The following is a 14,529-nucleotide window of genomic DNA, read 5'->3' on the forward strand; positions in this document are numbered from 1 at the left end:
TAGTTTTATTTTCTATGTGTGGGTGTTTGGCCTGTATGTTCCATCTGTGCACCTTGTGCATGCAGTGGCCACGGAGGCCAGGAGGGGGCATCAGAATCCCTGGAGCTGAGTTACGGACAGCTGTAAGCCATCATGGGGGTGCTGGTAATCAAACCCAGGTCCCCTGGAAGAACAGCCAGCGCCCTTAACCACTGAACCATCTCTCCAGCTCCGCGGATGTAATTTCACTAGTGGGTTTTTTTTTTTTTTTTTTTTTGCTTTCTTAATTTGAGACGGTCTCACTATGTAGACCAGGCAGCCTCAAACTCAGAAATCCATCTCCACGGCAGAGGGGGGGGGGGAGGGAGGGATGGAGGGAAGGAGGGAGGGAGGGAGAGAGAGAGGGAGAGAGAGAGACCGAGACCAAGAATAACTTTCAAAGCTACTAGAAGCAGCTAGACCTGTGCACATCTCTGCATCTCCAGCATGTAGCAGGTGCTCAGCAAGGTGTCATTGACCAACTAAACAGACACCAGCAGTGAACGAAGGCACAGAGCTGCAGCACAGAAGCATCAGGCCAGCTCTGAGCTCGACCCACTTCCCTTGGCTTCCATGATGAGATGAAGCCTGGTCGTTGCCTCAGATCCCCAAGATCCTCCAAGGCCTTTCGAGCTTATGAGCCAGAGACTCCTCTCAGACTTCTCACAGCAAGTGACCAAGGTCTGCCTGCCTCTTCAAGACCCCAGAGGATGCTTTCAAGTTCTTACTAGTATGGTGTATGTGGTCGTTTGAATGTAATTGGCCCCCATAATCTCATAGCAAGTGGCACTATCAGGTGTGGCTTGGTTGGAGAGGGTATGGCCTTGTTAGAGGAAATGTGTCACTGTGGATGTGGGCTTTGAGGTTTCCTATGCTCAGGATACTGCCCAGTGAGTCAGTTGACTTCCTGTTGCCTCCAAGATATAGGACTCTCAGCTATTCCAGCACTACGTCTGCCTGCATGCTGCCATGCTCCCTGCCATGATGATAATAGACTGAACCTCAGAAACCATAAGTGAGCCACCCAATTAAATGTTTTCCTTCTTAGAGTTGCTGTGGTCATGATGTCTCTTCACAGTAATAAAATCCCTAAGACAGTGTGGTTAACAAGGAAGCAAGGAAGGCCATACCTCACAGCCGTCCTTTATCATCCAGTCAATCACAGGGCAGTGGCCTCCATCTGCAGCCCAGTGCAGAGCCGTGCAGCCTCCGAGGTCTCTAGCATCCCAAGAAGCTCCGTGTCTTCGGAGGTATTTCACAACATCTAAGTGCCCTGCATAGCAAGCCAGCATGAGACTGCAACACACAGAAAAAGTAGAGTCTGTTGTTGGTGCCACCGCGGACCTCAGGTCCCCATTTTGTCCACCCGGATTAAATCAAAAAGTCATCAACTGAGTTTAAAAAAACAAAAACAAAACACTGTTTTATCCACACAAAATGTATAGGTGTCCTGATAGATAAAATGTAGTAAATTTGTACAATGGAATGTCGGGCCAGCCACAAAAGGGAAATCAAGTCTACAGTAGGAAAAATCTTAAAACAGTATGAACAATAAAAGGCACCAGGCATCAGAAGTCATAGCATATAACCATTTTCATGAAACATCCTGGAGAACCTAGTGAGGAAGACAGCAGTAGGCTGGTAGCTGCCTGGGCTAAGAAGGGGAAATACACTTGCCTTGTCTCTAGCGTCGTGAAACTGGCCCACAGTGGTGATGATGGGTGAACAGTCCTGTGAATGAACTTTAAAGCACTGCATTCTAAGGTATTTGGATTATGTCTTAACTTAAAAAAAAAAAAGTACTGGAGCAAGATGGCCCAGCGTGTAAAGCATAATGACCAGAGTTCAATCCTAGAGGCACATGAACACTAATACATACATTCACAAAATGTAAAAGTGTTTTGAAAATGAATATTGTCTGTGATTGAGTATAAACTATTGGATTTCAAAATATCCATAAAACCCAGATTATATTCAAAACAGAGTAGTGAAGGACCATGGGCCATGCTGTCACTAATCATTATTAAACCAATTCCTTACTCTAAAACAGTTGTTCACTCATTTACTGCCGTTCTCCTTTAGAGAACAAAACTGGTTCATTCCAGCTGCTGGGGGGTTCTTCCTTGTAAGAGACTGCCAACTAATATGGAATTGTGAAATTCTTTTGTGTACCTCTTAATTGGATAACTGTATGGGCAGAGAGCACTCCCAGATGCTGGGCAGCTTTAAGATGTTAGTGGGGATAGATGTAGTCACATCACACAAATTTATTACCCTATATGTTATTTTCTAGTTGCCATGGGATCTAGCTATCACCACTACCACCAGAATCAAGCCTGGAATCACCACCTGTAGGGTATCCCATAGCTGTAACAGAAACAACACAAGCTCTCAAGGTTCCTGCTGAAGATGGCACCCTGTGTTCAGCCAATCCTTTATAAACCTAACACGAAAATACCTTTGCTGGAAATATAGGGTTACGTGAGCAAGCTAAGATGCTACCCTTCAACGGGGAGTGACAGAGACAAGCCCAGAACACAGCATGCAGTGAGGTAGTCAGCCTCAGATGTCAGCTGTGAGGAAAGAAATAGAATGAAGAAGAGATAGTAGAGAGAGGGATAGAATAGAGGGAGAGAGAATGGAGAGAGGAGAGAAAATGAGAAGAGGCATCAAGAATGGAGGGAGGGAGAGGATGGAGGGAGGGGAGTTGATAGAGAACAGGTCTTCAATAAAGAAAATGCAGCCACAGAGGCAGAACCAGCAGGCACAATGTGGAAGCACAAGCTGAACCGTGATCTTGCCCCAGCACCCACCACAAATAGTGACATCTGAAGGACAAGTGGGAAACTGGGTGTCAGTGATGCCAGGCAATTGGTGAGAAGTACCCCAAGTGTGATGTGATGGCGGGTGTGCAGCAATGACCTTGCCTCCAGGAGCACACAACTGAGGGTGACTGTGAGGCACATGGGTGGGAGGGGGGTTTCTACAAATACAGACAAATGTCAACACCTGCCAAGCTGCTGTGGAACCATCTTTGTACACTGTAAATATGTAATACTCTCATTGGTTAGGAAAGAGCTGACTGGCCGGTAGCTGGTCAAGAAGAGAATGGGTGGGAGAGCCAGACTAGGAAGACACTGGGAAGAGGAAGGGTGGAGTCAGCGGAGATGCCATGAGACACAAATCAAGCAGGATGAGAAGTACCTACATGCGGTAAACAGCCTCGGGGTAGCACATAGATGAACAGAAATGGGTTAAATTCAGTTATAAGAGCTAGCTAAAAATGAGCCTAAGTTATTGGCTGAGCATTTATAATTAATATTAAGTCTCTGTGTGGTTATTTGGGGAGCGGCTGGTGGGACAAGTGAATAGGCGGACTGGACAGAAAAGTCTGCCTACACCAAGCCTTGGTAGAGCATGGGCAAGTGTTTTCTGTGTTATTCTTCCATCTTTTCTAAATGTTTGAAAATGGTCTAAATAAATAGTTGGAAAATAAAATGGAGGATCATTTCAGTAGGGAAAGGTAGTCCCTAAATGACCACACAAGGACACTGGGAATACTCAAATCCTTGATCATCCTAAGATGCTGCCCTGACTGTAAAATCTTAATTGCACTTATGGCCATTTTCTAGGAGTAGAAGTCCTAGAATGGAATTCGTGTGTGAGTGGCCTTGGCCTTTCTGAGCTTTGTATTGGCACATATTCACTGTCCTCTCCTTCCCCTCCCACCTCCTGCCAGCCCCCTCCTCTCTGGTCTCCATTCTACTTTTACATCGTGTGTGTGTGTGTGTGTGTGTGTGTGTGTGTGTGTGTGTACATGCACACGCATGTGTAAATCATTTGGAGATATATATATATGGATCTCAGACTGTGTGTTTGTCTGTGAATCATTTGTATATATATGGATCTCAGATTGTGTGTGTAAATCATTTGTGTGTATGTGGATCTCAGATTGTGTGTTTTCTCACATAAAATGGGAAGAAATAGATGCTCAAATTTTCACCTACATACAGCACACAGCAAACATTCCACCACTGAGCTAGACCCCAGCACTCAGGGTTTAGCCCACATACATCCCCAAATTGCGTGCATCATGACATGCTTCTAGCAACTCCCTCTGGAAATGTCCATTTTACTTCACCTTTACCATTATTAATTACCAAATACACAGGAGGCACTTTATGCAGTGAGACTAACTGCAGTCCATGTGAATTACTTAATGCTGTGCGCAAACCTCGCACACCGTCTGTGTGTGTGACTCGTTCTTCGTCTTACCGGGCAGAGTGAGTTGTTCCTGGCTGCGGATGTGCATTCACATGGTCTGTCCCCTGCACATTCCTCAGTGTTTGCTCAGACAGCCCTCAACTCTATGCCTTCTCCTTGGTTAGTTCCTCCCCACTTCTGTGCCTTGCACATTACAAAGTCAGAAAACTGCATTCCTACTTCCTAATGGTGTTTTATGACTTTTTACATGTAATTTTCTATTCATTTGACATGTGCTTTGGTGCTTGCTGGAAGGTCAAGGTCTTACTTCTTTTTTTCAAATAGCCTATTTCTAGTACCTTTCTTTGTAGCATCTCTACCACCATATATCAAGTCCTGCCTATCCTGTTTGTCTTCTAATCTTTTACATGGTGCCCATCTCACTAATTAGTTTAACTCTTAAGGCATTTTAATAACTGTCTCCATAGTCTCTGACAAAGCTGTAGTGTCTATTACCATCTATTTGTTCTCTCAGATAAGTTACAATCATTTTGACGGGTTCCCAAGAATAATTCCATTTGAGGCTATATTCAATCTATATGCTAATTTGAGAAAAATGGAAAATGGTGCCATAGTCTTGCCATTCTGAAGTGTGGCATATCTCTCAATTTTTTAAATCTTTGGATCTCTCAGTATAGCTCTGTAGCTGATATTTTCATCAGGCTTCTTGCCTTTGGGGGTTTAGTCTGCTCTACTGTGTTTAGCTATAAACGAGTTAGTACCTTCTTTTTAAACAGAGCCTCATTTCATAGCCCTGGATGTCCTGGAACTCACAGAGATCCTCCTGCCTCTGTCCCCTGAGTGCTGAGATTAAAGGCATGTGCCACCACACTTGGCATTCAGGGTTGTTTTTTTTTTTTTTTTTAATTATCTTATAACTGCCATGCCAGGAAACCTCCTTATTAAGTTTCAAGTCTTCGACAGTTGTCTCTTGAATTCTGCAGGCCAGGAGGAAGCACATCTTTTACCCCTGTATCTTCCAAAATACTGTCCAGTCATGAAGAGAATCTAAGGTGCATTCACCAAGAGCCAGATCCTGTTCCACACATGCCCTATATTAACCCGTTCATTGCCTGCAATAACCCCGTGGTTTACATAAGGACGTCTGCTGAGGTTGCTGTCCAGGGTGACAGACTGTGTACTCTGTCCTTGAAGGACTGGGGTTTGACACCACACTGTCTGCTGCCTGTGCTCTTCACCACACCCCCAACCCAACTCTCTGGAACTCAGGAGGATTTACTAGGGCTAACAAATGACACTGGAGAACTGAAATGTTTTTATAAAAAAATTAAAAAGTAAATAAATAAACCATTTTGTATAGAGATAGGCAGGACTGTACACAACTGTCATCCCAGCTCCTCCAGAGGCTGAGGCAGGAGGAATGTGAGTTCCAGACCAGCGTGGGCAACACAGTGAGACTGTGGTGGTTTGAAAGAAAATGGCCCCCCAAGGGGAGTGGCACTATTAAGAGGTGTTGCCTTGTTGGAGGAAGTGTGTCACTGTGGGGACAGGCTTTGAGGTCTCTTTTGCTCAAGCTTCCCTCAGTGTGACAGTCAGTCGACTTCCTGCTGCCTGAGTCAAAATGTAGGACTCTCAGCTCCAGCACCACATCTGCCTGCACGCTGCCATGTTCTCCATCATGATGATAATGGACAGAACCTCCAAAACTGTAAGCAAGCCACCCCAATTAAATGTTTTCTTTATAAGAGTTGACGTGGTCATGGTGTCTCTTCGCAGCAATAAAAATCTAAACTAAGACAGAGACTAACTCACCCGCCATCTCAAAAAATAACAAATTATAGACGTTGACACTCCCTGCTATTTCCGTGTCAGGCGCTGTCCAAAGGCTGAGGGTCTGTTTGGGGTGCATATATGCACAGGATTTCTACGCTAGCACCCTCTGCCTTACCCCCTTGGCACGGGTCTTTCACTGACCCTGGAGCTGGGCCAGCACCGGATAATCCCCAGTCATCTTCCTGCCTCCACAGGCCCCAGCCACAGTGCTGAGATTATGGATGCACACACTCGTGCTGGCATTTTACATGGGTGCTGGGAATTAAGGTCTTCGTTCACTGAGCCATCTATCTGGCCATAAAATATTTTTTTAAATGACGGATTGTCTTGGTTAGGGTGTCTATTGCTAAAACACTGTGACTGAAAAGGGAGTAGGGGAGGAAAGGGTTTATTTGGCTTACACTTCCACAACCTAGTCAGTAATTGGAGGAACTCAGAACAGGAACTCAAAATGAGCAGGAACCAGGAGGCAGGAGCTGATGCAGAGGCCATGGAGGGGTGCTACTTACTGGCTTGCTCCATATGTCCTACTCAGCCTGCTTTCTTATAGAACCCAGAACCATCAGCCCAGGGATGACACCACCTACCCACAAAGGGCTGGGCCCTCCCACATCAACTACTAATTTTAAAAATGTCCTTTAGGCCTGCCTTTATCCCTATCTTATGGAGGCATTTTCTTAATTGAGGTTCCCTCTTTTCAGATGACTTTAGCCTGTCAAACTGACATAAAGCACATGTATCCAGCACATGTATATTCATTGTACATAGTGTTGGGTTTCATAAGGACAATTTCTCTCAAGTAGACCACACACTCCACATGCATATCCTCCATTCTCCTCACTCTCCTTTGGGCTAGTTTTCCATCTGCCCTGCCCTGTCCTGCTTCTGCTTTTGTATAATTTATACATAAATGACTGTATGTATCTATAGAAACCCTAGAGTCCACAAATAGGAGAAAACATGCAACATTTATCAGAATCTGGCTTATTTCACTTAATCTGATCATGCCTGGATGCATCCATTTCCCAGAAGGTGTCACTTCATTGTGCTTTATGGCTGAATAAAACTCCACTGTGAGTGTACACATTTCTCCCTATGTTCCTCTGCTGACAGACACCTAGCTGATTCTGACAAGGTTCCGAGCTGCACCCAAGTTCTCCTTTCACTTTGAATCTACTAAGGAAGAATCTTATGTTAGAAGCCTTCTAATAGGAATTTCCTTACCTTCTTAAATATCTTTCTGACTGGGAGGAAGTGGGTTACAAATATAAATACCTACAGACATGCAAAGGACCTGCTGCCATTTTTTTTCAAGTAGTGGGGTTGAACCCAGGGATTTGTACATCTAGGCAAACCCTGAGCTGCACCCCAGCCCTTCTCATGTTATCGATAACACTGATGTTCCCTGCAGCTTTCCAGCTTGTCTTTGCCATGGAAACTCCAAGCTCAGTACAGACATGCAAATCGGAAGCAAGAGCCTCTAAGGAGTGAGCACTGGAACACATTTCCTCAAGGTCTACATGGATACTGTTCATTTTTGATTTTCCTCTTCTTGGATTGATTCTGGTGGTTTTGAGTTTCTCTAAAAAGTATACATTTCAACACAATTACCAAACCTATTATGGGACACAATGCATCATTTTCTTTTCATTTTCAAATGCCTTCTATAACCATTATTTCTCTTCCCAGTGCCCAATTTTATTTCTCTTTTCTTTGATGTATAAGACATTGGTTTATCATGAAGATTTTTGTTAAGTGTCCCATATATTTTTGCAACATGAAAATATTCTCACTAATCCCTTTCTCTCTTTTGATCTTGCCTGTTTTCTACCTTCCTTAAAATGTTTCCTTTGCAAACTGGTATTATTCTTTTCAAAATCTTCAGTCAATTGGTGGCTTAGTTCTAGATCGGTTTAAGAGTCACTTGGAAGATAATTTTAAAAATGGTGTCCAAATGTTATCTGTCACCGCATTGGAATGGGCTAGATGGGCTTTCTGGCTTCAGTAAGCCACATTTGGGGTTGTGGAGATCACTGGGTGGGTAAAGTGCTTGCACTCAGGTAAAAAGCCAGGTATGACAGCATGCACCTGTACCTCGTCACTGGTGGTGGAAGTGGAGACAGGAGGCTCCCTGGAACTTGCCTGTCCAGCTGAATCAGCAAGCTAGCAGCCAATGAGCAACACTGCCTCAAAAAGCAAGGTGGATGTCTTCCAATTTTAACACCTTAACTCAGGCCTCCACAAACTTTTACATCCACACTCAAACAAATGTTCACTCACACACATGTACACTGACACATGCCCATGTGTATGCATGCACACACACACACACACACACACACACACACACACACACACACACACAAACCCACAAAATATGGCACAAAAAATGCATGCATGCAGTGCCCAAGCCTTAAGCCTGTGTATACCATGTATCCTGTGAGCATCCTGAGGAAAGGTGTTGTGTTTGTCTCCCTGTTTGACCCATGCATGGCACCTGGCATATAATCATCATCAAATAAATGCTGGATGTGCTGAAATAGTTATATCTAACTGCTAAACAGTTCATATTTAAGTATTTCAAAATGTTCCTTCATCTGTCCATGAATACCAAGCACTCTCTGTGAAAACTGAGGTTCTCAACATGTGGGTTGTGACCCCTTTTAAAGGGCCAAATATCAGACATCTTGCATAGCAGATATTTACATTGCGATTTATAGCAATACCAAAATTGCAGTTATGAAGTAGCAATGAAATCATTTTATGACTGGAGGTCACCACAAAGTGAGGAACTGTATTAAAGTCGCAGTGTTAGGAAGGTTGAGAACCTATGCTATAACTCCAACTGGTGTGATGGAAATCACAGCAATGTTTTGCAGTAGTATCTCTGATACTACTTTAACTGCTGCTTTATAGACACCTGGGCTTCTTGGGCCGTAGAGGAAGGCAGGAATGTAAGAAAGGAACCATGCGCCAGAGCTCGTGGTACTATTTTTAGAGCTATGGGTTACTGAGCTGGAGAAGGTTGGACAGGTTGTATCTGATGAATGGAACCACAGAAGAACAAGCCAGCCTTTGTCCCTCCATCTCCTCAGGAGGGCCCACTCACCTCTCAGAACTTTCACAATAAACTGGACAAAGTGTACAAGGCAAAAACACTCAGTACAGTCTAATAACATAGTGCAAGCGTGCCAGCTCTCAGAGTCACCCCACCTCCTACCTGTCCTTGCCACTTCCGTTCTTCAGATTCACATCCGTGCCATTGGAAACTAGGATCTTCACAAGCCTGAAGGAACAAAGCTGAAATTAGTGAGACAAATGGCTTTGGCGACTTGGAGCCCATGGCAACCCAACGAAACTCAGTAATCTGACATTCAGGGCATCCTTACCACACCTCCCTCGACCCATTCTGAAGACAGGCACTGTTAAACTGGAAGCCCACTGATCCCCACCGAAAACAGGGTCCCAACCCTCCATGAACCATTCACACACCCAACCCTGTCCACATGGCACAAATAGTTCATGTCATTTTAATGGCCATTTTTAATAGAGGATCCAACAGAAACACTTAATGAGAACACATTTCTATTGTCGCTCAAAATGACATTGTTGCCATTAAAAGACAAATATGATTGAAAGATAAGATGTTAGCACTTACAGCCATCCCTGTGGGATAGATAATGGCAACCTCAAGGGGAAGCCTGTTCCCAAAGTGCCCTCACTCACCTCTGTTTAAAGAAACTCAAATTCCAATCTTGACTGTTCACAAGACATGTACAATATACGGTGAGAGGCTAAATACAAACTTGTCTGTGTGCTCCCTTACCCAGCACAAGCACCTGACTGGAAGCCATTCAGGGGACAGCTTGGGAAAGGGAAAGAAAAGAGGCTGCCATTCCATGCTGGCTACACCTCCAGGCCCAGGGAGACACCCTACCTGGTATAGCCTTTCTGAGCAGCAACCATGAGGGCAGTAAAGCCAAACTTGTTAGGCACGTCCACCTTTACATGGCTTAAGGAAAGCAGAGAAGAGGTCGTCATTCACAGCAGAGATCCCTCAAGTTAACAGCACTTTGCAGGGCCCATGGGGGGCGGGGGCTGAAATGGTTCATTTACCAAAACTGACAGTTTCTCTTGGGCCATGAACTTTTTGTTGTCTTAAAACGCCCTAATAGTTTTAAAGGTTCAAGTTTTCATGAAAAACATTGTCATTTTACTGAGAACAGAAGCTTCCTTCAACTCAAAATCATTGTGCCTTTTCATCGAATAGTCTGTGACCAGCAAAGCCTCTTGGCGTGAGCTGGGAACAGCATGGCACCAACGCGCAGCCCCACCATAAGAGCAGGTACGGCCAGAGCCTGGCTCTTCCCTTGGCTCCTACTCTCCTGCTGGCTCAGAGAAGAACACACATCCTGTGTTGTCAGGCAAGGAGCCTGGCATTCTGTGGAAGCTTCTCATCAACTTACCAAACCCCAGCTCAGAAACCACTGCCTTCTGTGGTACACAAAACCACACTACAGATGAATCTAAAGTACATCTACATGGGAGGCGGCCTCAAGCATCCCTCCTGCAGCAACCGTGTCCTTCCCACCCCCTTTTTTCTCTAGTGTCCTACCAACCTTCTAGTCTCCAAGACAGCTGGTTTGCTGATCCCTGGCATCACCTGGTATTACATGCGGTCATTTCAGACTGTCCTGTACTAAATGTTGGGCTGGATAATCAAAGGATAATAATTGCTTCTGGAGCCAAAGCATGATGCCCAGACCTGTAATTTTCTTTTACAGTTTTCATTAAAAAATCACAAACCGTATCATTTACAGGGGTCTCCATGACTCTTTATTAACTAGACTTCCCTACCTCATACCAGTCACCTGAGGTAAACGTAGGAGGTGCTTTTGAAGGCACTAGAGAATTTGTCTAGGAAAACAAGATAAAGCTGGGCCATGTAGGCCTGGGCACTGGAAGGAAGAACAGAAAAGCTGGTCACACTCTCTTACCCTCCTTCCAGTATTCGAAGCAGGAGATCTTCATCATTCACATTGACAGCACGATGGAAGTGCTCGCTACTTATGGGCTCTCCTAGAGAAAGCAGATGGAGAGTGGTCATCCACAAGGCAGGGGTGGGAGGTTCAATCTCACTCTTTCTCCTGTGGCCTTGGGTGGAAGTTCATCTTCACTTCCAAGAAGGCATGGAGTTGTCCCTGTCCACCAGGCTCACAATTCCTACTCAACTGCTTCTTTTACTGGGAAAGACCTGTTTTTCACATGTTAGGAGAAACTTCACAGACTGATCCAAAGAACTGGAACATTTTCAAGATGTGAGGTACTTCTTCATGAATGCCACCATCAGAATAATCCTTCCTAATGTTGGAGAGCAAACGGGGCTTATCCCCACATGGAGGTGGGGAGCGTGTGAGAAACTCCTTAAAGGGAGATGGCAGTCTGTCAAGGGGGAAATGGTGAGGACAATAAGCCTAAAAAGACAATGAGATGAGTGGGAAATTGAGAGTGACAATGGACAGGGACATGGATATCAACTCTGACGGGGCAAGGGGGAGGCAGATCCACAGGCTCAGCCTCAATGCAGCTGGCCACAGGAAGATATTCTCTTCAACTAGTAGTCTACGGTTTCACCTTTTCCACACTCCATGCCTTTCAAATCAGCATGGCTGAGCTCAAAGGTACATAAGTGATGCATGGCGGATGCCCACATACCTACTGCCGTAGTACGGCACTCCCTCACTCTCTCACATCCCACCATGTCCAGCACCCCTCCCACACTTGTGATGCCTGCCTGGCTTCAGTTTGCAGCTCCTGATCTAAGTTATACCATTAGATGGTCAATCAATAGCACCACAGGGGTCTCTGAGAAAACGGGATAAACAGGGTCCCCCCCACACACTTTTCTGATTAACATTACCACCAATTTCAAACTGTTACAATTCTAAGTTCTAAAGAAAAGCAGCTGGTCCTTCCCCATCACACAGTTCTGAACCCAGACTCCCTCCTGAGGTGCCCCTAACCCTGTCACTCCCCCTCACAGCCCACCTGCAGAACCAGCTGGCAGCCCTTTTCCTGTAGAAATCTCTCTGGGACATCAGCTCCCAGGCAAGGGAGTCCTCAGTAGGTGACCGACATTCAAAGTGACCAAGTTATTTGGTGAAGGAGGTGGGGGTGGGGGGAACTTGGAGCAGGTGGGTCAGATTGGCCACAGCTGACTCCTCTCTTTTTAGGTAGGAATCAATTGATATCAACTTAAATTGCTTTGAAAGCTCTATCTTCTAAAGTTTACCAAGCTCTGAAAGATTTCTTCAGTCGTGTTATACATCTTTTTCATCATTTCACACATCTTTAGACCAAAGGCTTCATTCAAATCAAGGTATTGTGCTGGGTTTTCAAAGCTAAGGCCCTGGCCAGCCTTGTTCTTCTAAGGAAGGTCTCACCCAACCCAGGAATTTCACTAGAGGGACATTATACTCCCAAGGGCATTTGACACATGTCTAAAGACCAAGTTGTCACAACTTGGGAGATGCTGCTGGCATCTAGCAGAGAAGGGTCCAAGATGCTGCTTAGCATCCTGTAACCGTAAGACAGCTTGCCACCACTCAGGGCCTAACCAGATCCAGAATGTCAACAGTGTCATGTTTGAGAATCCCAGCTACATTGAAGTGGACTTATCCATAGACCATTGTGTGACCACTACACTTCAGGGGGCTAACTAACCAGTAGACTGTCCTCCCTCCCCTCCTTCCTTCCTACATAAAAGGAGAGACAGTATGCCTATAAGAAGCCTATTGTCTACAAAAGAGCACATTTTTTGTGTCTGTCAGGATCCAGATGCCACAAGAACATGTTACAGAGTCATGCACAGGAGTGTAGGAAGTTCATCTGGTCTCTACTGAATTTTCCAATGTGGTGAGTTTTCTAAATCTACACTTACTAACAAGGACTCTACATTCTTCCAAAATTCTCCTCCAAGCTGCAAAATCAGGGCTGAGCAATGCTAAGCTGTCCAAGGTCATGAGTTAGGAGTAGGTGGCACCGGAGCTCGCCAAGTCTCACCTGGGACCATAATTTAACAGGCATTGCAATAAGCATGTGACCGATTCATAATTATGTTTCTATTCTTACTATGTTTTAAAATGCAGAATCTAAAATAAATATAATTCCCTCTGCCTTCCCCAACAAATAAAAGTGGATGCCAGAAAGCTTCAGGGAGTGTGGACTTGTGATATTCATAGCAAGATCTGAAAGCACCTGTAGCAGCCCCCCATTTCTGCACTAGCTACATGTGCTGCCCCTCACTGCGCCCCCACCTCACTGCACCCCCACCTCACTGCACCCCCACCTCACTGCGCCCCCACCTCACTGCGCCCCCACCTCACTGCGCCCCCACCTCACTGCGCCCCCACCTCACTGCGCCCCCACCTCACTGTGCCCCCACCTCACTGTACTCCCCTCACTGCGCCCCCACCTCACTGTACTCCCCTCACTGCGCCCCCACCTCACTGCGCCCCCACCTCACTGCGCCCCCACCTCACTGCGCCCCCACCTCACTGCGCCCCACCTCACTGCGCCCCCACCTCACTGCGCCCCCACCTCACTGCACTCCATCTCACTGTGCCCCCACCTCACTGCACTCCCCTCACTGTGCTCCGCCTCACTGTGTCACTGTGCTCTGCCTCACTGTGTCACTGTGCTCCGCCTCACTTGTCATTGTGCTCTACCTCACTGTGCTCCCTCCTCACTGTGCCCCCCTCATTGCACACCTCACCTCACTGCACACCCCACCTCACTGCATCATTGTGTTCTGCCTCACTGTGCTCCCACATCACTGCACTCCCTCCTCACTGAACAGTAAGGTCTCTTGATGGAGGCGCTTCCTGCCACATCCCGGAAGTGCTGGTGTACGATAACATTTGAAAACAAAGCAAGCTCATTTCATGCTTATGAGCTTGAGGGCTGTGTGCAACAAAGATGTCTAGGTGTAATGACACAGCTAAAATAGATGTGCTATCTATTCCCACTTCTGCTAGGGATCCTTGGTGCTTTACATGGGATTCTGGGGACACAGGGACTCCCTCACAGAGACAGAGGAAAGCAGCATCCTTGCTCATACACCTTACTTGCTGAGTCTTGGAAAAAACAAAAACAAAACAAAAAACCCACTGGTCAGTTATAAGAGTCCTTCTCAGTGACAGCTCAGTCAGTACACTGGAACCGTGTGGGTCAGCCCAGGAAAACCTATTCACATGGGCTGGTGGCATGCCTAGGAGGATAAAGATGCTTGCTACACAAGCCTGGGAATCTGTATGCCATGCCAGATCCCACGAGGAGGTGGACAGAGAGAATCAGCTTCATAAAGTTGTCCTTTGACATACACACATGATATTAAAAAAATGTTTTACAAAGAAAGGCTATGAGCGAGAATTTCACAAGACAGAGTGAAAAGGC

The 14,529-nt window shown here is 45.8% G+C and overlaps 1 protein-coding gene across 2 annotated transcripts in view; it reads right to left on the bottom strand.

Annotated features, from left to right (window-relative positions):
- Fank1 (fibronectin type III and ankyrin repeat domains 1) overlaps positions 1-14,529 on the bottom strand; it is a 102,046-nt gene that overhangs the window by 1,615 nt on the left and 85,902 nt on the right. For both annotated transcript variants that reach the window (XM_059265120.1, XM_059265110.1), the window contains exons 4-7: positions 11,073-11,154; positions 10,013-10,087; positions 9,296-9,361; positions 1,149-1,314 (exon numbers count right to left, since the gene is read on the bottom strand). In XM_059265120.1, coding sequence (XP_059121103.1) covers positions 1,149-1,314; positions 9,296-9,361; positions 10,013-10,087; positions 11,073-11,154 — 389 coding nt within the window. The remainder of the gene's footprint in view (positions 1-1,148; positions 1,315-9,295; positions 9,362-10,012; positions 10,088-11,072; positions 11,155-14,529) is intronic.

Source organism: Peromyscus eremicus, chromosome 1 (genome assembly GCF_949786415.1).
Source record: "Peromyscus eremicus chromosome 1, PerEre_H2_v1, whole genome shotgun sequence".
NCBI classification, from domain to species: domain Eukaryota; kingdom Metazoa; phylum Chordata; class Mammalia; order Rodentia; family Cricetidae; genus Peromyscus; species Peromyscus eremicus.